Source organism: Vidua macroura, chromosome 9 (assembly GCF_024509145.1).
Source record: "Vidua macroura isolate BioBank_ID:100142 chromosome 9, ASM2450914v1, whole genome shotgun sequence".
NCBI lineage: Eukaryota > Metazoa > Chordata > Aves > Passeriformes > Viduidae > Vidua > Vidua macroura.
Genome location: NC_071579.1, coordinates 17,248,432 through 17,272,327, shown reverse-complemented (window position 1 = coordinate 17,272,327; position 23,896 = coordinate 17,248,432). Strand labels below are relative to the sequence as shown.

At 43.4% G+C, this 23,896-nt stretch overlaps 1 protein-coding gene across 1 annotated transcript; it reads left to right on the top strand.

Annotated features, from left to right (window-relative positions):
• On the top strand, nucleotides 1-23,112 carry LRRC8C (leucine rich repeat containing 8 VRAC subunit C). Its single transcript, XM_053985388.1, has 3 exons — nucleotides 1-95; nucleotides 14,426-14,567; nucleotides 16,999-23,112. Exons 2-3 carry the CDS (start codon nucleotides 14,430-14,432, stop codon nucleotides 19,267-19,269), a joined length of 2,409 nt encoding a protein of 802 aa, XP_053841363.1. The 5' UTR covers nucleotides 1-95; nucleotides 14,426-14,429; the 3' UTR covers nucleotides 19,270-23,112.
• The last annotated feature ends 784 nt before the right edge of the window (nucleotides 23,113-23,896 follow it).

Sequence of the window (23,896 nt, the reverse complement as noted above, 5' to 3'; positions counted from 1 at the left end):
CCGCACTGAGCCCCGCACCGCGCCGCGGGATGTTCGCGGTGCCGCCCGCCCGCCGCCGCCCGTGACCCCGAGCCGCACGCCCGGCCGCACGCCAGGTAAGCGCTGCGGCGCCCGGCTGCCTCTCCCGGGGCGCTCCGCTGCCCGCGCCGGGGACGGGGCATCGCCACGGGGAGGGGACCCCGGGGGCCGCGCGGGAACGGCGCCGTCCTGCAGGGCCCGGTGCTGCGCCCCCGCGGGAAGAAGAGAAGGGGCCCGGCCCGGCCCGCGGCCGCCGGGGCCCCCCTTTGCCCGCCGGCGGCACCGGCGGTGCCGCTTCCGAACCTGGGCAGTGCCGGAGCAGCCAAACTTTATCTGGGATCGCCGCTGGCTCCTCTCCTGCGGAGGGGCGCCGGGAAGCGGCCCCGGCGGCCCCCCACGACCCATCCATCCCACCGCATCCTCTGCCGGGCGGGGCAGCCCCGGGGGTTCCCGGCACGGCGGCGGCCCGGAGCCAAGCGGGGCTTCCCGGGAGCGGGGCCGCCGAGGGGGCACTGGTGGGAAACAGTCGCCGTGGAGACGGGCGGCTTGGGAAAGGCTTTGGGGAAAAGGGCTTGGGGAAACCCATGGCCTTATTTTCCCCGAAAACAAGCCGCAGACCAGCCCGCATTACGGGGAGGATGCGAGCAGGACTGGGAGGCGGCGGTCCAGCCGCGCTGCCACCGCGCCCGCCGGTCCCTTCCCCGGGGGCTGCTCTGGCGTCCACAGCTCCGTTTTTGAAGAGATTAAATAAATAAATAAATAAGCCCGATTTTGTATCAGTTTAAAACCAGCTCTGCCTTGTCGCAGAGTGATGGGCAGTTTTGCCCATTATTCACCAAGTGCAGTTTGTCCAGTTCATTAAAAAGAGTTGACCAAGCAAAATGAGACGCTTACGAAAGACCACTGAATGTATCCTACCAGAATTTCATGAGGGTTAGTGTTTAAAAGTAAGGAACTTTATTGCTCAGATAAGTATGTTAGCTATAGTTTGGCTTTTTAATTATTTCTTTTTTTTTTTTTTTAACCTTTGCAGTTAGTACTTCCTGTGACAAGAGATTCAGTATTATTAGCACAACTGTTTGAAGACAACCATGTAATGTTTGCTCCCACAAAGCACTGTAGGTTTGAATGATGCTGTAAAAGATTGTACAGGCAGAAAAGTACTTTGCAAGATAGTGGAGAAAAACATGACAACATTGGAAATAAATAATAATTTTTAAATCTTCCTTCCCAATTCAACCAGTTATGCATCTTATCTTCTCCCCACCAATTCCCCCCCTCCACTGCCCCCGGGTGTATTAGACCTGCTTTTACTTTTGTTTTTGGTGTGATGAAAGCACTCAAGAGGGTAGCACTCCCCTGGGCTTACTCTTCTTCTGGAAAAACCTGTTTGCTCCTGTTCCTGTGGTGCAGATCAGCGTGGAGAGCTGGGCTGAGCACACTTCTGAGATGATCCCTAATTTTAACCTGGCCTTGTATTCCTGCTGTCTCACAAGTGACTGTGTCCCAGGGCTGCCAGCAAGGCACAGCAGCCTGGTGCTGAGCACCTGTGGTTTCTGAATCATTTCCTTTTCCAGTTACTTTCTGAGTTTGCTAAATTTGTGGCATCTGTGCTGCTGTTTTCTTCCAGTCTGAATACTGACAGACCCTGCTAGAGGTTTTGCCACAGTATAACATTCTGTGTGTTTTATTTGTTATTATTTACTCTTGTAAGCAGTTTTAGAAATAGCTGTCTGATGGAAAGGCTAAAAATCTATTTGCTTTGTATGCCCAGTATTGGAAAATGCTAGTGGTGGATTTCGGTGAAAAATGAAATCAGAGACTGCTAAATTCTCCTTCCAAGTGCTCACTCAGTGCTTCGTGCTATCTTGCAGTCAGTTCCTGTACCAGTTGAAGTTAATTTCCTGAGGCAGCCCCATCCCACCTCGGTGTCTGGCTTTTGAGGCCCACAAGAAGGAGCTCTGACCAGGAGGGGGGCAGCATCCGGGCTGGGCAGGCCCGAGCATTAAACAATGCTCAGGTGGCCTCAGCGCCGGAGGGACAGCACAGTGAGACCCAGAATAATGAACTGGGTCAGAGTGCTGGGAGGAGCAGTTCCCCTGATTGTCCATTGACCTCAGCTGCGACTGGTTGAAGTGGGCCATAGTCACCGCCAGAAAGGCACTTCCCAACCCAAGGCTTTTGGAGAGCTGTGGGAAGTAAAAAAAAAAAAACCTCTATTACCATCCAAACAATTCACAATAACAGGAGCTAAAGTTTAATTTTATAGTTTTTTCCTCTTTAAGGAAACCTGGTAGAAAGATGCTGTCCTCATTGTCAGAGATGTGAAGGGCAGGGGAGGCCTGGCTATGTAGTAAAGAAAACACTGAAAATGAAACAATTGACCTCAGGAAAAAGAAACCTTCTAAATATTTTAAAGCCTTTCTTAATAAGTCAAAGAAGCCATTCTCCTTCCAAAATGATTTGTCAAAGGGCTGTTAACAAGTGTTGGATTTCACATGCTCAACATAATGGAAACTTTACTCTCTTCTTCATCTTTGAGCTGTTCACCCAGGGATTTTGTGCAACAAAACTCTGTTGCAAAATCAAGCTATAGTGCAGTGACTTTTGTTGGGTTTGTGTTTCTAGGACCTCTTTCTGGCTAGGAAGATACTAGGTTTGATTCAGCCTCTTGGCCAGGTGTGATTATGACATTTGTTCCATTCCAAGGGCAGGCCCTTCTGTCTGCCTTCCCATCCCCAGGTAGGTAAAGTGTTAGAGCTGTCTTTCGACCTGTCAGACCCTACATGAGCTTTCTGTCACTGTATTCATGTTACATTTTAGTGCCTGGCACATACAGCTAATCAGACACAGCATAAACTTTACAACTGTATCATGCAGAGAGTCATAGGTTTGGACCAGTGTGAGGGTTTATTCAGAATTTTTCCAGTACAGAGTTTCTGTACAGTCTCCTTCTCCCTTGAAGGACTGATTTACAATCTGGTGTTTGATCTGGTCAGATTTTTAAAAGGTAGGATAACGCCATGTGCTTTGCACATTTCCCACTTGTTTGGGAGAATCCTACCTTAAGATACAGTGCATGTTTTTCCTTGGTTTTAAAGTAAAGCAAAGGCCTCTCCTGAAGCACAGGATGGCACCATTCTCCAGGGCAAGTTGCTAATGTCACTGTTATGATGGGTGTATGAAGTTCCACTGAATTTGAACCAGAACATGTAAAAATATTTGGTTCTGTACCATAGTATTAAAAATCCATTTCTGACTGTCAAAGTAAACTGTAACTTTTCCATTGACTCCTAGGTGAGCAGAATACAGCCTTTTATACCAACTTCTAATCCTGGGTTGACCTACCATCTGCTGAAGGTGGAGATGCTAGCTCACACCTCCCTTCGGTGGCAATAGTACATAGTGACTTTTTATTGATGGGAAACCTAAATTCAACAACCCAGCAATAAGACTGCCAACCTGCTGAGAACATTTCCAATTTAATTTACTTATCACTGAAAGGAAGGTGGGAGTTTGGACTAATTGCTTGGTCTGGAGCATAAGGTGAAGCAGAGCACAGGTCAAGCCCTGCCCTGAGCATGCAGCAGTGTAAGATCCTGATACATGTGCCATTTAGAGCACAGTGCAGCAGCTCAGAAGTGCAGGTTGCTGTCAGAGGGTTTGGTGCTCGGAGCAAGGACCATTATAGATCACATTTTCCAGTTGATGTGAATGTTTGATGAGCTATCTCGAGGTAGGTAGTTTTCACCAGTGTTCACAGACAGTAGTCTCGGAAAAGCCCCTTTAACTGTAATGTGACAAAAAAGAGTATTTGCTCTTTGCAGTCATTTAACCATGATGATGTAATTTCAAAGACTTGCACACCTGCTGTAGTGTTGTCAGAATCCCCTCCAGCAACTGCTTTTATCTTACAGTTTAGGCTTGATGGAAACAGCCTTTTTTTTCTGTTTTATGCAGCAACAGACTTTTTGGTGGAATGATGTTAGAGCTAATCCCTCTTTGATGGTCTATGGACAGACACTGTCCTGAGAAGATCCAGTAGAGAAGGCAGTCCTGGTTTTCCAGTTCATGATCTTTGAAGGTCATTCTATGTGAACACAAATTCTGATTCTGTAGTTACTAGTGTATTGTTTTGAGTGTGTATAGATCATGTGCAATTTGCATGCTTTAATTTATCTATTTTAGTCTTTCTCATTCTTTCAGGGGTATGGATGAGACCATGACTTTATTGTCAGGGATTTTTGTAACAAAGGATGGTTTGGGGGAAGAAAATCCACCAGCTGCTTCAGGCTGAGAATACCTGTATGTTTATCAAGGTGTTTTGGGATCCATGTTTTATGAGACTATCATGAAGTTTTAGAAAGTTCTTTTGTGTTGCATGCAAGTAGGAGCTAAAAAGATTCTTTATATGAAAAAGTCTCCCAAATCATGAAAACAGGAATTCTTTAATGTTTTTGGCTCAGTCACTGCATAAAATGTTTTTAACTAACTTGTCAGATGACTGAGCTGCTTAAGACTCAGAATGGACCTTTTGTGCTTCCTGTCCCAATTAGGAATTAATTTTTAATTATATCAGCTGAACATTTTTAAATATGAGCACTTGTATTAGCCTCAGGCGCCTATTTCTTTGATGATGAATGGCATTGATTTGTGTAACCTTGTCTGTTCTGAGACACTTTAACAGCATTGTTTCTGTCTTCATTATCTGAGTATCTTAAATAGTATTTGTGGAAAACCTGGTATAACTTTGATTAAAACTTGATGTGATTTTATTTTCTCAATTGTTTAGATTTATTCCTCCAGGAGTACTAAAATATCACTTACTGGATAGTTAGTTGCTTGGTTCTTTGGTTTGCTGTTAAAGGCTTTCACTCACATTAAAACCATCTTGCATCTCTGGAAAGAGGGCAGGCATCTTGAGTGATAGCCCTGATAAACAAAGAATGTTACTCCCAGAGCTGAAAAATGGTAAGTATTGCCTTTGAAGTAGGCTTTGACATGGAAATGTGTGGAGTGTACTTCTCTTTAGATTGGGAGAAATAGCTCAGCAAAGCCAAGTCTCCACACAGGCCCATGTGCTTGGTATGGAAAGAACTCCTATTGATTTCACTGAGACTTTATCTGGCAGAATCTTGCACTGAACATTTTTTTGTCTTTAGTCCAACCAAGCTGAAGTCAAAGAGCTGCTGACAATAAGAAGTCTTTTTGGTGTGTAATACATGAAAAAGTGCTATGACTCAGTTGGAACTAACAACAGGGTTATTGTCTAGGATTCGTTACCAAAGCAGCACTTGCTGTATATGTAGGTGGAAATTGCAACATATATTTTGAAATGCAGTTTATTAAAGTTGCTTCCTCTTTATGTCCTTTATGTCTTCTCTTTACAACCCTTATGTCTCCTCTGAGTTCTGGGTTCAGGTCTTTGAGCCTCCACTGCCACAGCAGATGGTACCAGGAGCAGAGCAGGGGGGTTTGCTGCTGCCTCTCAGTGTCCCCACGCTGTTAGGCTCCCTCCTGGCTGTTAGGCAGGTGGGCAGCTGAAACCCAGTGTACACTGGATGCTTGCAGTGTGGGCCTCAGGAACCTGAAGGGAAAGGAGTGGACTAGGTATTCAGCATGTTTCTGGAAGTTACACCCTTTCCAGTTCTCTCCAGCACTAAATCCCCCGCTGGCATCTTGCCCACGGTTGTGGTCCTGCGGAGCTGCGGCTCTGGGGAAGCTGACATAATGGAACACAGCTTTCCAGCTCTTGGTTGGGACCTTGCTGGAGTTCAGGTGGCACAGCCTAGCTGTCCCCAGTCAGTGCACCTGAAAATGAAACCCCTTCCTTACTCTGAACAGCTGTCACTCAGGGAATACACGTTTTGTAGAACTGCAAAACTTTGGGTACTGGAATAATGTCTTCTGTGAGCTAATTGTGTTTTGTCTGTTCCCCAGATTGGTAAACTAATACCAACTGTGATGTTTAATTTTGGTAATGTGTAGTATGAAATCACTTCAGTGGCATTTTAGGGGAGTTTTGACATGCTATCAGTTTGGTTTCAGGCATTGCAGAAAACTGGAAAAAAGCTATGTTATGATTTTGTAGTACTATTCATTCATATTTCCCACCAAAGTACTAAAGAAAGTGGATACCTTTCTGTTGTGCAGCTAGAGAAGAGGTGGCATGGCGGGTTGATGTGGCGTGCACAGTCTGTGTCCCAGTGGGGACTCCTGACTCATTCTTTGTTGTTCCTCCAGGTCACATTTCCTCACCAGCTTCAGCCACAAGGGCATGGATTTGTTTGAAAATACAGTAAACTCATAGACTGTTAAAAATAACTGTTTGGATGCAAATGGTTTGTTTTTAATGTCTTTCCAGTTCCTTTACATGGGATTTATGTTTAAGAAACTGCATCATTTGTTTGTACTTCTTACTTCAGAGTGATGGTATTTCTTCCTGTGAAAATCTCCGTTGCAGTCAACAGAACAAAAAGGGAGCCATCATGTTTCAAACAGTGGCAATACAAGCCAGCGTTCAAAGTAGTTTTTCCAACCAAAAAGTTTATGCCTTTTTAAAAATTACTTTTTAAATTGAATTTTATATTACAGGAAACACCAATGGCAATAAAACCTAGCAGGGAAACTGGTCTCCTGAAATGCTGCAAATACCAGAAGTCAGTAGCAGAGGTTTTATCGTATGTTACATGGGAACTGATCAAGCACCTACACTTATCAAAATGCTGGACATTTTGGTCAGTGCAAACATGTAGCAAAATAATTACCAAAACTGAATGTCCGGGTAGTTCAGACATTATTTCACTGTGTGTACAATGTGTGTGAGAATACATAGATAAGAATGGAACATACACCTCTTGGGAATTAGGAGTTAACTAATTCCAGTTCTTATCAACATATTTCCCCCTTAGTCTAATCTTAGTTTCCCTGGCTTGGTGTCTTGTCCCTGTATCTACTTTTAGTCCTTTCCTGGTTAAGTGATGAAATTAAGCAGGTCCATAATCTGTCATCTGTGGTGCCAGCATGGGCAGTGCCAGGAGCTGTGAGGGGTTTCTGGGCACATGCTGAAAATGAAGTGTTCATCTGCTAACATCAAAGGACACAAACCCACAGTTTCCAAAGGTTTATAAATCAGCCAGCTGTAGGCAGCCGTTCACACTGCAGTAAGAACTGCGTTCTCAATAGACAGGTCAAATTTTGGGGCATGAGTGATCTGAAAAGTTTTAAATAAAAAGACCACAATTTTTGTAGGGTTCACATCCAATTTGTTTTCCTAAGCTTGTTCCTAGAATGATTTGAACAATTGCTGGCTAGGTCTTCATTCAAATTTTGGTTTAAATTACACAGGTTTTTCCTTATGGTTGTTTTGGGGACCCAGTCCCACCTAAAAATACAAATTTAGCAAAGTTATATTTGATAGAATATGTGACTGATGATAGCACCAAGCCATTTTCATGCCAGGCTGTGTCTATCAGCTGTCTAGAGGAGACTGTTGGCCTGAACCCTGGGGCTCTGCAGAGACCGGTGATTTTGTTTAAATATCCTCTTTGAGAATATATCACCATCAACCTGACTGCAAAACTCCCTTACTCATGCTTATTTAACTGTCTCAGTGTGCACTTCCAAAGCAGGTAAAATAGGAATGCAAAATTCTGCTTTTCAGTGCAGCCTCAGGCCCTGTGCTGAGAAGCACTCCAGCTTAACTTCACCTCCTGGCCCATGACAGCCAAGGCCAAACAGCACAAAACACTTGAAAAGTGGCTTTATGGTATTTGTGCAGAGTAACAAATGTTTACAATGATGGACGGAGAGATTTGGAGTGTGCAATGCCTTGTCCTGTGTAAAAACCCACTGGTGTGCAGCCCTTGCACACGTGGCTCACAGCCCTTGGGCTCTGCTGAGTCCCTGCTGCCAGGTCACAAGTTTGTTTTGTGTTAAATAGGAGCTGTGCTCTGTTCCTTTAATGAAGATGAATATGCAGTAAATCATGTTTGGGAACCAACGCAGAGACCTTCTTGAAGCACTATTCCTGAAAGGCATTTCATCATTTACCCTAACATGAAGTATGCTTAAAAGAGCCAGGAGAGCAGCGTTGGCCTAGCATTTTCTCCTTTCAGTAGATCTCTGATGTGAAAGACCAAGCAGCGCCAGTCTGAATTGGCTCTTGAGGACATCTCAGCTTTGGCCCTTCTGTTATACTCAGCTGGGCTGCAGCTGTGGTCCTGCAGCCTCTAGCCCAGGGCTCCTCATGAAGAAAGCTCCTTCCCTAGTGGGGCTCAGGGCTGTTCCCCTACCACTGGGGCTTGGTTGAACTCTGTGCCACTCTTGGGACGTGGTGATGCTGATCCTACATCTGAGGAGGATTGATGGGATGTCAGGGAAATGAGGTTAAATGTCAGCTGGCTAATCATTTAAACATCTTTTCTAGTCAGCTTAAGAAATCCCACCAACTTTATGTGCTTCCCAGCTGCCAGTATCACTATTTCTTTATTCTCCAGCTATGTTCCTTTTCCTTTTTCCCTCTGGTGTATAATTCATACCCTGGCCTTGCCAAGCCAGAACTTTCTGGATGATAGTTGCCTGTCTGACATCCAGGGACCCTGATTCTGGTGCATAGCTTTGGTTGTTCCCCCAAAACAAGCAATGGATGACACTGATTGCTTCAACACATGTGACGTGATGGAGTAACCAGTAGTGGAAGGACAAAATAGCCAAGGGCTTGACTTCTGGTGAGTAACAGCTGTAGCATGGCAAACAGCTCTGGCAAGTCCTGGTCTCCTGCCTGAGCACATGAAGCAGCAGTGACTCCACTTCTCCGTCACATGAGGGTCAACAAGGCACGGAGAGAGGCTCTTGGGCTTTGCTGGGCAGGGAGGCCATAGCCAGGGCAAAGGGTGGCTGCTGTCTGTCACCCATAGGGTGACAGGGAGCAGTGCCTAGGGAAGGGTGCGGAGCAGCTGGCAGCTCTGCCAGCAGGGCGCAGGCAGGCCGCAGGCCAGCTTGTCATGGTGGGGAGCGGTGGCGGGAGCTGCTGGGGCTCTGCCTCAGTGAGGAACACATGCTGTCAGACCTGCCTGGCTGAGATAAGCGCAGAGCCTCCCAGTTATTCCCTTTGTTTTGCTCACTGTGCTGCTTTTAATTGTCGTGTCTCTACAGGCTGTGCCTTGAGAGCTGAGGTGGGGCAGTGGGAGTGGCACGTACTGGTGTCACTGGTGGCAGAGCTCTCCCAGCAGCGTGACCCTTGAATTCTCCTGAGGGTGCTGCCAATCTGCTCCATGAAATGAATGAAATGACTCTGAGAATCCACTTAAAAATAGCAACTGTCACCTAGCAAGAGCTTGGGCCTGGGGCCTGGAAGGTGCTGTAAGCCAAAGGCAGCTTTGTTCAGCGTTGTACCAGAGGACCTGTTTTCTGAGCATTAATGTTTTTGCTTTTGAAGAGTCTCTCAAGACACAAGATGAATGCAGCTTAATGAGGGGGAGTGTCAGCTTCCATGTCCTCATGTGTTTGCCCATCTGGCACGGTGCGTCCTGGCTCTGACTGGGTCCCTTGTTGCTGCTGCAAGGCAGAGCACAGCACCTCGGTGGACACGAAGCCGTGCCGAGCAAGCCACAGTGCCGACCCGTGGAGCGCTAAGCCTAGGCCAGGGCTTGTCGCAGGGCTTTGTGGCCGTGCTGTGACAGCGAGCAGTGCCGGCCGGGGCACCGCGGTCCCTTGGGCTGCTGGGGCTGGTGGCAGCCCGGCCCACAGACCCCCCGGGCTGCCCGCCCGAGCCGCCCCTTGAGCTCCCCGTGGGCAGGAGGTTCGGGCATTGATTTCCTTTCATTCTGCAGCGGACATCACGTGGATTGCCCGCTGCCTCGGTTTTCTCTAGCTGCACTGGCAAGAGCCATCCTTACTTCCAAACTGTCCTCACTGCTTTCCTTGATTCACTCTGATACAAACCAATTGCTGAGACACTGCTTTGCTCCATGCTGCAGCTTTTCACAATCAGCCTTTGATTCAATCTGTTGATTTATTAAGTCTGATTTGGTTCCGATACTTTTGTCTCTGCCTCGCATCTATTTATTCTCCTTAGCTCTTTAAGTCACATTAATTTGTCATGTCTCGCCCCTAATCTCCTATGCATTAGCTGATTCCTGTAGTTGGGTTTTCTGATGGAGTAGGTATCACACTTACACCTGGACTCAAGTATTTAATCTTAATATGACATATTCATTGTCACTCACCAAGTTTTCTACATTTCTTAGAAATTTTAAAATAAGAATCACTACTGTTTTCTCTCCCCTCCAGTGTTCTTGTGGGGTTTTTTTTCCTTTTGTTTTGGGAATTTTTGTTACTTTTTTTTTCTTGTTTGGTGTTTTATTATTATTATTATTATTTAATCTGGCAAACCCACAGCTCTGTTCTATGACACTGCTTAATAGCCAGTACGACTGTTTTTTAATCCAAGTTCCTTTTTTATTTCCTTCTGGTAGCTGAATAGCAGATGATTTATCTCATGTACCATTTTATTTTCTGTAGGGTCTGAGGATTATTAAAAACACAAGAGAAAAAAAAGAACGAGTTCTGGTTTTAATTGAAAAGAATATCCAATATTTAGAACTCTAGTATTTACTAAAGTAGGTTAGAATAATGCTTTATGATAAGTCAGATGCCATATTTCAGCTACAATGTACTGTGCAATGAAATAACATTTTGAGTGTGAGTGAACGCAAATTAGTAATGCAGTCTTAGTCTTCACCAGCTGAAATGTTGAACTCCTTGTCTTTTATCTCCTTGTTGCAAGGAGAGATAAGAAACTACAGTGCATGGTGTGCTGTCCCAGAGATGGTGTCCTACAGTAAATGGTGTGCTGTGACTTGGGCTGCAGTGTGACTTTTTCACATCCCTCGATTTGTTCAAATTGATGATTGATTAAATCCTTTTATTTTGTGCAGACCTGGTTTCTGTGTGATTATAAAGGAGTCTGGCAGTGGTCTACCTTTGGGTGTAGCAGTGGGAAAGAGCTGGGCTTTGGACATGGCCAAGGAGGGATTTTTCAGGATTGCTCTCAGCCAGGTGGACCTGCTGTCTCTTTTCTGAGGTCTGAGTTGCTGCTGATAGATGTCCTTTCCATCCCTGAAGAAGCCAGAATGAAAAAAAAAGGCTAGAGGGAAGTGGGAGACAAATGAAAAGTGACTTGGTGTCATTTTGTTCTGCGTGCAGATGTCAGCAGTGCTGGTTAGCCTAGGCTGCTCTGCAGTTCTTTCCAGCATTTTCCTTGATTCTTAACACAGCAAGGGGAGAGGCAATAGGGTTCCTCCAGTGAGTGTTGGAAAATGGTTTTCCTACTTCGTCACATTCAATTGCCATTTAAAGTTTCTGCGATTATCTTTTTTCCCCAAAGCTAAAAAATATCATCTCTCAGTAGACGTTGTTGGGTTTTTTTACTGTTTCTTTATGTGCAGCACTATTATCATCATTCAGTAATGTTTGTTTTCTTTCTTTAGCAATATAGGAAAACGTTAGCGGCAGACAGGTTTTGATGTCTGCTGCTGGACAGCAAACCTTCCACCCCCAGAGATGGGTTTTCTAAGATGGCTCAGAGGGGCTTTCTGTGTGCAGCTCTGCCTCTGCTTGGCCCATTAATCGGGGTAACAGTATGTGCACTCTACTAATGAGGAGTCACACTATGCAAAGAACAGCCTCTGAAAGGAACAAGGGATCAGGGCAGCATGTGTTTGTGGTACCAGAACCTATCTGCCTTCATCTAAATTCCACACATATCACTTTGGAGAAATAAAGCAAATATATGATACAAAAAAGACCCCTAAAAATACATAGTGAAACCTATAAAAAACAACAGCCAAAGGATTTTTTGGTCTGAAAGCTGTCACTGCACAGTAATTTGCAAGATAGTTTCTAGTCCCATCTGCTGTCAGGCACTGCCCCTGATTCAGTGCTGCTGCCTTTCATAACACCGTGGCTCTGATCTACAGTTGCTTGGGTGTCTAACCAGCGATTCCTGGGTTTCCCCACATTTCCGTGCATGTGAGCACTTGTGTTTTGTCAAGAATTTCCACTGCAGGAAACATAATTCTGTCTTCACCTGACAATGAAATTGTTTATCCTTTTGAAAAAAAAAAACTTTACAATTAGGATTTCTAGAGGCTGTGCCATCAGAATATGAAAAAGCACTCCTAAGCCATTATTGCAGGGGTGGGAAGAAAATGTGGTGATTTTAAAGCAATCTGTTGATAGGTATTCTTATGGCATTCCACTCAGCCAGCTGGCCTCAAAACCTGAGCCAACAGTAGTATATGTGTTACAAAACTTTGAGCAGGACTGTTGCATGGCAACTGCTTAGCTAACATTTGTATTAATGGATTCCTTTGAGAATTTTCTAAGTTTTTCAGTGCTTGATTAAAAAAAAAAAAAAAAAAAAAAGAAGCTCAACAGCAGCTACTCAGTCACCTACATTTTATGTGGAAATGAAATAGAGAGGGGTAATTCCTTACCAGTGGCAGTGAAATGTGTATGGGAATGGAAGTGAGATTGTGTATGATGTTCTTCAGCTCAGGTGCCACTGGGAGCTGCCAGCAGAGGTTTAGCTGAAGGAGTGCTGGTACTTAAAACTACATGGGGCACTTCTAATTGATGAGATCCACCTTTCCCACCAGTATTTATAAAAGAAGAGTAAAAGGCAACAAAGGTTCGTCCCAGCAGGCACCCATCTCTTCTCTGCTGTAGAGGTATATCTTCCCTGATATGTCTGCTAACATTTGCAAGACAAGCACACAAAAAGCAGAATTGTGGTTCCTGGCTGCCTGCCATTTGATAACAAAGCTGCATTCCTCTGCCAGCACTGCAGCAATTCAGGCCTGTTGGCAAGGATGCCACCAAGCCTCTGACCTGGCTGTGTGAGGTCAGGCTTGCATTGCCATCATTTTCACTGATGGTCTATTAATTTGAAAGTGGTATGGAGGACAGCCTGCCTTCATCTTGGGGATTGCCAGTTGTGCAAGAGGTGTGTGTGGGTTTCATCTGTCATTATAGCCTGCCTCCTGGGGATAGACTTCAGAAGGACAGGAGGCTGAGAGAGGATTCTCCTGTCTGGCCAAGTAGTGCTTAAAGCAACATAGAAAGGTTGCAAGAGGAGAGGGCAGCAAGAAATAAAAGTTTTTATGGTACTCAGCTGCAAAGCCCCAGCCTAACTACTACCACAAGTTCATTTACAGACTTCATCTTATGCCTCTGGGGACTGCAGTACCTCCTGAGGATCAGATGGGCAGGCAGAGACAAAACAGTCCCTGAGAAGGTGCCAAAGTGAGCATCCTTCCAAACGTGTATGGCCAGTTAATCAGGGTCAGTTCTTAATCCTTAGGATGGCTGTATACTTGCAGTGAATTGCAGCCATTAGGGCTTGAATCATTCCCTTCCTGTTCCCTGGCTCTGAATGAACTGAATCCCCTAAGTTCCTGAGCAGCCTCTCAGCAAGTGTGTGCTTATCACTAAGCCTGCACAGAAATGGATGTCACCAAACCCACATTAATGGGTCCCACTGTGCAGCTGAATCAGGATTATAGACTTCCAGTGTTACTGTGATATGAACTGATTGTGATATGAACTGATTGTGATGAACATTTGTGATGTTAGTTAATGGACAAATTTTGTTAGTTGCCCTTGGGAGTATTTTTGTTACATTCCCATCTGAATTTATCTTTCCACTGTAACTTACTAAGGAGTTTCAGTCCTGGTTTGATCTCAGGGATTTAGTTACACAGTATGCTGTAGGCTTTAATATCAGTTGCTTTGCCTGTACATGCTCATGTGTTAGCTGATTTCTCAGAGGACATGATGATGTAAGCCTACACATCTGAGGTGAAGATAAAGCCCTTGATCTGGCTGTAGTTTTGGTTACCTAAACCACTTCAGGAACTTGCATTCAAAACACAGTAGATTTAAAATTGCAGTGAGTGTGCACAAAAATACTCCAAAGCATTCCTGAAAGCACTATGAATAAAATGGAAATGGATGAAACATGGTAACTAAAAAGGTGTGTGAAGTTTGAATGCAGGACAAGCATTTCAGCCAGATCTTTGAGATCAAGGCTAATGCTGAACATCTCTATCTACAGAATGGGCTGATTTTCAAGGATGCAAAAGGCCTCACTGACCCATCAGAGATGGCTGGAGTCAACAGAGGAGAGGGATTTGCCTGCCTGCATGGATGGGATTGCAGGCTCTCCCTTCCAGGAGCTGTGTAGTGACAGCACGAGCATCCCTCTTCTGAGGTGGGGAGTCAGTAGCTGGGAACTTGTATGCCACGACTGGGAGTTCCATTTATAGAGGAGGTTTTTTCACTTGCTCGCACAGGGTGAGGGGTCCGAGCTGCAGGAGACTGAGCTGGCCTTGCTGTTTTGCAGGACGATGATCCCTGTGACCGAGTTCCGGCAGTTCTCGGAGCAGCAGCCGGCGTTCCGCGTGCTGAAGCCCTGGTGGGATGTGTTCACGGACTATCTCTCGGTGGCCATGCTGATGATCGGAGTGTTCGGGTGCACCTTACAGGTGAACCAAAGGGGCAGAGGTGTGGCGGGTGCTCTTGGGGCTGCTGAAAGAACACCACAAATGAGGAAGGGCCTTGGAAGGATGCTGTCCCATCTTGTTTTATCTCTTGGGCTCATCACGAACAAAGCAAAAATGTGCTGGTCCCAGGATTAAAGCTGTTTAAGTAGCAACATCAAATAACACAGACCAGACTTTTAGCAGCTGTGAATCAGCAGACTTGCACTAGAGTCAATGGAACTGTGCCAAATAAGATAAGAGCTGTTGGTTTGGCTGGTGTCTGGATCACTGTTTTCACCTTAGTTTGGCATAACAAAACAGATTATCAACTTCAGTTCTTTTCTGTTACCATTTTGCTGTTTGAAAGTTTAAAAAATTGAATTTTGTAATTCCTGTTTTTCTTAATTTGGCAGATGTTAATATTATTTCTGTCATTATGCTTTAAGAGATTTGAAATGAATGTGCTGATTTTATTAACAACACCCACAGCTAATATTATGTCTCTTCCATTCCAAAATGTTTCTGAGGATGCTTACACATAAACAATTGACATTACTGTCAGTCACTGTTAGTTACATTTTGCCGAAGAGCCAAAAGCAGAAAAGAAATGAAAAACACTGTTTGGGATGACTCCACAAAAATATGAAGTTACACTAGGGATTCAAACATGGATCTCACATTTCTTGGCATGACTTTGAAATAGAGCTAAAGTGACACATTGACAGAGCTCTTATTTCAGAGGAATTTGCTCACTTACATGACCTAGGATTTAGATATGCTATGTCTCAAACTTCACATGAAATCAACTGTAGTTTTGCCTGTATTCTCCATTCTCAAGTATTTTCATTTGATACAACATTCATGTTTAAAAATCTCTTTATATAGAGCTAAATTTTGCATTAGTAGATGTTTGCTTAACCCCACAAAGTAAATCATCTGTTATATCTGTTATCTGTTTTAAGTTTACCTGCTTGATTGGAGAAAGCACACTGGAAAAAAATGTATGGAAAGACTGAAATAATAGACAAATTGTTTTTATTCCAACTTATTGTGAGATACATAAATCCAGAACGTAACTAAGGGTGTATGTCACAGTAGCAGACGCTTTACAGACATAGATTAACTACAGAACTTTTTGATGTGTCAACAGTTGTGGCACTGATACTGTTCAAAACATGTGTGGTCTTATCTCAGCATCTCACTACACCAGGGTGGATCATCAAGGATCGTCTGATTTTGGTAGCTCTTGTTGCATGCCTTAAATTTAGTGCTTTCAACAACCATGATGTCAAAGAGTACCTCTACACTACACACACATTCTTAGTTTGGGCTAATTGCAGTTAGTCATTCAGGGCAAGTAAGATAGCTCCTTGTTTTATCACATGGATTAGCATTTTAAAATCAGACCTGTAGGGAGCCTTGCATTGAACTCAGAACTGTTATCCCAAATTAAACCAAAGGTTATTGGTCCCTAGAGGCACTTTGACCTCAGTTTGGCAACATGGATGACCATCTAGGATCAAGAAAACTTCTTGTTTGTTTTTTTTTTACAGACAGACTCAAGAACAGAGCTAGATTATTTCCCCCAGGTGTGTAGTCCATCCTACAGAAGCCCCCCATAGAGAGGGACTTTGGACAAGAGCATGTAGTCATAGGACAAGGAGTAAGGGCTTTTAGCTGAAAGTTTAGTTTAGATTAGCTATTAGAAAGAAATTCTTCACTGTGAGGATGTTGAGGCAGTGAAACAGGTTGAAGCTGCCGGAGAAATTGTGGGTGCCCCATTCCTGGAATAGTAGATGATCCTTAAGGTCCCTTCCAACCCAGATAATTTTATGATTCTGTGAGGACTCTATGTATTTGTGTGAGAAACTAAATAAAATTTATGTCCATGCACACACAAGTGCCATCAAAGAACTGTCCTTATCGGTCTTTATTAAGACTGAAGATATTAAGACTGCATAGATAAGCTCACATTAGCCTTTTGTCAGCCATTTTTGGTGTGATAAGACATCACAGTGTGGGAGTGTAGCCACATGAATGCAGTTGTGCTGCTGTCAAGCCTAAGCAACCTCTGAACATCATGTAGCCAGGGTGAATACACCTGGCATTAACAGTCTGTCTCTGGGGACAGCAGAGCAGGAGTTGCCTGGTCTTTTCTGGAAGCATTCCCCACATTTCTCCTATTCCTGGATTGTGTCAATGCCCTCTTATTCAAATTATGGTAAGCTAGCCGTAGCTAGAAAGGGGTGGCCTAGTTCTTGGCATACAGAACAAGTGTCTTGTTGAGAATAATAATAGTGCAGCCTGTGGGGACAAGTGGCAGGCTGTGTGGAGGAATGCCTGGCAGCTGGAGGTACTCCAAGGACAGCTACCCATTGGTGCTGCCACCATTGTTTGTACATCAGTTCAAAAGATACCTTTTTGTGTGTTCCAGGTCATGCAAGACAAGATAATATGCCTTCCAAAGCGTGTCCAGCCTTGCCAGAACCAATCTAATAGTTCAAATGTGTTTAACACATTACCAGATACCACCCCCCTTCCACCACCAAAGCCATCCACCCCTCCAGCTACAGTTGAAATGAAAGGACTCAAGACTGACTTGGACCTTCAGCAGTACAGCTTTATAAATCAGGTGTGCTATGAACGGGCTCTGCACTGGTATGCCAAGTACTTCCCTTACCTTGTCCTTATACACACACTGGTCTTCATGCTGTGTAGTAACTTCTGGTTCAAATTCCCTGGATCAAGCTCCAAAATTGAACACTTCATTTCAATACTTGGGAAATGTTTTGATTCTCCCTGGACAACAAGAGCTTTATCCGAAGTGTCAGGGGAAGACTCTGAAGAGAAGGATAACAGGAAGAACAACATTAACAAGTCTAATACTACTCAACCAAGCACTGAAGGCACTTTGGTCAAGACACAGTCTTTAAAATCAATCCCTGAGAAGTTGGTCGTGGATAAGGGAACACCTGGGGCATTAGATAAAAAAGAAGGTGAACAGGCCAAAGCACTGTTTGAAAAGGTGAAGAAATTTAGACTGCATGTTGAGGAGGGTGATATACTCTATGTCATGTACGTTCGCCAGACTGTACTTAAGGTAATTAAATTCCTTATTATTATTGCTTACAACACAGCACTTGTCTCAGAAGTTAATTTTACGGTAGTCTGTAATGTTGATATTGAGGACATGACAGGATACAAGAACTTTTGCTGTAATCACACGATGGCACATCTGTTCTCTAAACTTTCTTATTGCTACCTGTGCTTTGTAAGCATCTATGGCCTGACATGCCTTTATACACTGTACTGGTTGTTCTACCGTTCACTGAAAGAATATTCTTTCGAGTATGTTCGGCAGGAGACGGGAATCGATGATATCCCAGATGTCAAGAATGACTTTGCTTTTATGCTCCATATGATCGATCAGTACGATCCTCTCTACTCCAAGCGCTTTGCTGTCTTCCTGTCTGAAGTCAGTGAAAATAAGCTGAAACAGCTGAACCTAAACAATGAGTGGACTGCAGATAAACTGCGACAGAGGCTGCAGACAAACTCCCACAGCCATTTGGAGCTACAGCTTTTCATGCTTTCCGGACTACCAGACACAGTGTTTGAAATTACTGAGCTGCAGTCTTTAAAACTTGAAATAATTAATAATGTAATGATACCAGCAACCATTGCACAGTTGGACAATCTCCAGGAGCTCTCATTGCACCAGTGCTCTGTGAAGATCCACAGTGCTGCCTTGGCTTTTCTGAAGGAGAATCTCAAGATCTTGAGCGTTAAGTTTGATGACATCAGAGAACTTCCACATTGGATGTATGGCCTCAGAAATTTGGAAGAGCTCTATTTAATTGGCTCCCTAAGTCATGATATTTCTAAAAACATTACACTGGAGTCTTTTCGGGAGCTTAAAAGCCTGAAAGTTCTTCACATAAAAAGTAATTTGTCCAAAATCCCACAATCTGCAGTTGATGTTTCAAGTCACCTGCAGAAATTGTGTATCCATAATGATGGCACTAAGTTAGTGATGCTCAACAACCTGAAGAAAATGGTCAACTTGACACAGCTGGAATTGGTTCATTGTGATTTAGAGCGCATACCTCATGCAGTCTTCAGCCTTCTCAGCCTTCAGGAATTGGATCTAAAGGAAAACAACCTCAAATCCATTGAAGAAATAGTAAGTTTTCAACATCTGCGAAAGTTGACAATTCTAAAGCTGTGGTACAACAGTATAACCTACATCCCAGAGCATATAAAGAAACTCACGAGTCTAGAGCGGCTTTCCTTCAGCCATAACAAAATAGAGGTTCTTCCGTCCCACCTATTCCTATGCAACAAAATCAGATATTTGGATTTGTCTTACAATGACATTCGCTTTATCCCACCTGAAATAGGAGTTCTTCAGAGTTTACAGTACTTTTCCATTACTTGCAACAAAGTGGAGAGTGTGCCAGATGAACTGTACTTTTGCAAAAAACTTAAGACTCTGAAAATTGGGAAAAATAACTTGTCAGTCCTTTCACCTAAAATTGGTAATTTGACATTGCTCTCCTACCTGGATATTAAAGGCAATCACTTTGAAATCCTCCCACCTGAGCTCGGTGAGTGTAGAGCTCTGAAGAGGACTGGTTTCACTGTAGAGGACAACTTGTTTGAAACTTTGCCTTCTGATGTCAGGGAGCAAATGAAAGCTGAATAACTTCTTCTTGCTCAGTTTTACAGAAATAACACTTCTACCAAAAACGCTCTAGAGAATGCATACTCTGAATATGCATTTAATTTGTCGTTATTTTTTTCTTTTTCAAATCCTTTCTGTACAAACAAATTTGGAGTAAGGAGTACATATATTTTTAAATAAAATTTTCTCATATTTTTTCACTGTTTTAAGATATTTTTAGTTTGTTTTGCCCTGAGAACAAGGGCATCTGTAAATTAATTTTTACTGGTAAAAGTAAATGATTTTGTCTGTTGGTTTTTCTTTCCATTTCCTAATCCCACTAGGGAAACTGTGTTTAAGATGTATGCTTTGGGTTGCATAGTTTGTAATAGATGATTATATTGTCTTCCTAGTTATTGTTAATCCCTTGGGACATGGTCTTCAACAGGTGGTGCTGCAGGTGTTGAATGCCTTTGTTTCCTCTTCAGTGGCAGTAGAAGGTGTTCAACATCTAACAAGATCAAATCTAGGCTGACAATCCCTTTTTACTTACAACAGGGTTTTCTCAGATGGTCAAAGCAGGTAGAAAAGGTTCTTTATGCATTTTAATGGGTGAGAGGGAGCATGCAGAACTCCGTCAGGGCCTGTTGGCCATTCAGTCTGGCTGTCCATTCACACTCTGCACTGAGCAGGAGGCACTTGCTGCTATTTCCTCTCTGGTGCAGGAGGAGTAAGGTCAAATTCACAGTGGAATCGGGACCAAAGTGACTCATGTTAAAGGTTTTCCTAACTGTGCAAAGGGATGTGGCTGCCCATTTCCTGCTAACTTGAGTGGAAGGGGTGCAGTGAACTCACTGCATTGGAAATGCCAACTCAGCAAGATGAAATGCTCTCTTGAAAAACCCCATCCTCCCTTAAACACCAGTACTGCAAGAGAGAACGTGCCCTGTGCCCCCTCAGCCCACTTCCCCACCAAATTGCTTGGCACCTTCTAGGAATGGGATCCAGAAAAAGCGCAATCATACTTAGTTTGTAAAGCTTCTGACAAGGAAACAGCCTCTGCTATGTCCTTGATTTAGCCTGGGTGGCATGAAACCAAGCTCAGCACAGGAACATTTGCAGATTTGCAAAAATTAGATTAAATGAATACATTAATTTCTCACAAGTCTCAGCCTACCCAACATACCCAAGGACAGTGATGAAGGCTATGTTTTCATCTCCCAGAGTGTAATTAAATTTGAAATCCTATAGTTGGAAGTTTGCTTTTTAAAAGAATGTAATCTGTGATGATTGTGCATCACATTGGGAACTTTATCCTCCGAAGCCATGTTCAGCTGTTTATTTAATCCAGCCATTTGATTTCTTTTAGTCAGGTTTTAAAGGGATGTGCTGCTCACAAGCTAATTTAAGCTAATCAAAAGTAGTAAAGTGTTTTGCTGGGAGGAGATCTCTTCATTGTATCCAGCACACATGTTTGAGTCAGATGCAGGCACTCGATAAATGTTTCACAAGAATATCTAGAAATAAATCCTTATTTCTCTAGGAGGCAATGCTGTTCATAAATTGCAGAGGTTGAATTGCTGTTTGTTCAAATTTATGTAAAATATTTGACAGCTGTCAGATTGGTTGCTCTTAAATGTTTTCTAACTGCCATTGTGTGTCTTGAGCTACAGTTAATCTGAGTTCTTGAGCTTGGTACAAAAGCTTACAGTTGGTTTAAGAGTATGACTTCAAAAGGTGGGGAGACAAACAAACTACAGTGATAACTTTCTCATTAATCCAGAGTGTGCTATGCAATTTGGTGTGTGAGCTTGCCACAGTACCAGGTCAGACTTACATTTTGCGCTTGGCTGTGTTCTGGAGAAGATCCAGATTAATGAAAATGGGTCAGGCATGAAGGAATCAAATCAAGATTTTTTAAATGGGTTTCATTTTGTTCTATTTAAGACCTATAATTGATGTAGCTATTGTAAGAGCTTCCCTTACTTGTGTGTGGAATGCACTTATTGGAACAGCTTGGCAGTATATATATTCTAAATGTATTTCACTTTGATGTTATGTGAGGAAGAGAAACATTTCATTGCTCATATTAACCTAATTATGTAAACCAAAGTGCTGTTGTGTCTGATGAATGTAAACTGTTTGAAATGTCCAGGTAATTGGTGGAGATGTATAGTTCTCTTACTTAGATTTTAAATATGGGATTACATTTGAAGTTTTTTTAAAAGTCTTTATATTCTTAGATGTAGCATTTTAACCCCTAATTTATTTTGTGTTTAATGTTGTTTCATGTGTAGTCTGTGGTCTTGTTTCTGAATGGAAGTTATGTACACCTCATAACTGAAGGTTGGAGACATGTTCTATGCCATTTTTGTAAATACATCACTTAGGGGATGTGGGGTTTTGTTTGTAACTGATTATATTTATACCAGTGCAACCCCTCATGTGGACAGTTACATGAGTATAAAGTGCCTTGTGCTGGCATATTTTTATTCACTTTGCTAGGAATAAACTATACCAGTCTAAGCACTTTCACACTAATAACTGTATCTTCTCCAAGGGTTTGGTGAGCTGAGACAGTGTCCTCAATCTGACAGCTCATTGTCACCAAAAAGGGGCAGCTTCCTCCTCCTCCCATGCTCCCTATTCCTGCCAACACATTCCAGCTGCTTCTCATGTACCTTTACTGGTCTGGTGCTGGTCTGATCCCTCCACAGGATAAATCAACTTTTTAAGCCAGCAGAAAACTATGCCTGTCTAAAAAAGGGACTAATTTTCTGCTGGATCAGCTCTCTAAAGGATTGGATGGACACCAGGATGGGAGTAACAAGGGGACAGGACTCTGCAGCTGGGGTCTGTACAAGAAGAAGAGACGGCAAGTCCCTTTGGAGATGCTAGGTCAGTTCATCATCTTGTCGAGCCACGTGCTTGGAGAACTGTGCTGTTTTATGTATAGCAGGGTTGGGCAGCTTGGCTTTTGTGAGTAGACAACCCTCAGGCTCACAGTGGATGATAAAATTCCACATTACTGTTAATTTCGTAATGAAACAAACTCAGGTAGCTGCACTGTTGATTTTTCTAAACCTCTTACTGGCTATTCTGGGGTGTATTTTCCAAACCCATATTACAGTAATTTAGGAATGAGTCAGCTGAGGGAAGATTGTTTCCTAATTCTCTATAACATCCAGGAAAATATGTAAAAGTGCCATATTTACTCAGTGAATCATGTACTGCTCATATGTATATTCACATGTGATTCATACTAGACTTTTCTGCGACCAATAGTATTTGACTTAGAATGGATGGACATTTTGTGGACAATACTTTAGCATGGTTTGTATATATACAAAGAGTTTCTAGAACTACTTATATTAATCAGGTGCCTAACAAGTATGACAGTTCCAGAATTTAAGCAAGGCATTTTTTCATTATTGCTCAAAAATAATAATCTTCCTTGGTAACAGAATTAGAGATGACAAAGCTTGCATCAAAAGTAAGAAGACAACCTTCATAGCACATTGAGCCTGACAAGCAAATCTATTTTGAGATCAAAATCTGGAGATGTGCATCTCCCCCTTTGTCAAAATTAGAATGGATATTTGTGCTGACCTCGTGCATCCAGCCAGCCCAACAACTTTTGCAAATTCTGATTGGAAAGCGCCTGCTCCAAGTCTTATATCACTTTTCTGGCATGTCAGTAATTCATGTGCTTAAGTGGTGACGAGTCCTGCAGGAATGCCAAGAAAAAACTTTGAAATTTGACCAAATGGACAAACTTAATTCTGTAGCAAGAATCTTAATATGATAATCGACCTGCATAGTGTTACATTGCAATATAGTACACCCAGAAAAAAACAGAAATAAAATGCTCTTTTGTCATAATGACCATTGTCAGACTGCAATGTGATTATTTGTTTGGGAAACACTTTGTTTCTGGGTTACCTAAAGATCAAATCATCTTTTGGGTTTGGTCCCTCGGGAGGGAGATCAAGAAAATATGCTTAAAAAACATCGTTATACTTGACAGGATTTACAGCTGCATGGTCTCGCTTCCTGTGCACCTCCTTCCATTGCCTGACTCCAACAGCCAGCAAAATGGCCAGGCAAAAAACCATTCCTGCTGGAGCAGCTCCCCCACTCTGCTTTCTGTGCTCTGCCAGGGCTTGGGGGGTATTTTGGGAGCCCTGCCAGCCCGCAGCCAGGGGTGTGAGGGCTCCTTCCTCCCACCATCATGTGCCTGTGCTGCCAGGGGAGTGGTGCTGATAGTCCTTGTGTCTGACATACTCCCCTATAAATCTGAAGAGATTGCTCCAAAGGCAGTTGGGCTGCCTGCATTTGCTATAGGATGCTTTCCTCATTTCTGTTTCTTTAAGTTATAAGGAATAATGTGTTTCAGTTTTGGTGTTTCATACCAAGACAGCACTGTCCTGACAAAATGGAGCAGGAATTACTTCTCTCTGGTGCTTGTGGTTCCAGTGGAGGGAGGAGAGTGGCAAACACAGCAGCCTGAGTCGGCTTGGCCTTTGGATAAGCCCTGGCAGGGAGCTGTGTTGCCCCTGGGGCATGGTGGGCCTCACAGAAGAGGCAAAGGAGATTTCCTGACAGTGCCTGCTTTTATCTTCATCTGTTCCTTTTGAAAATGTGGAGGGCTGGGAAAGCTGGTCCGCTC

Bases quoted from the DNA above. Each gene is read 5' to 3' on its own strand.
- LRRC8C (XM_053985388.1), top strand. From the start codon at position 14,430: ATGATCCCTGTGACCGAGTTCCGGCAGTTCTCGGAGCAGCAGCCGGCG. The intron at 14,568-16,998 runs GTGAACCAAAGG...TGTGTGTTCCAG, and splicing joins TGTTCGGGTGCACCTTACAG to GTCATGCAAGACAAGATAAT.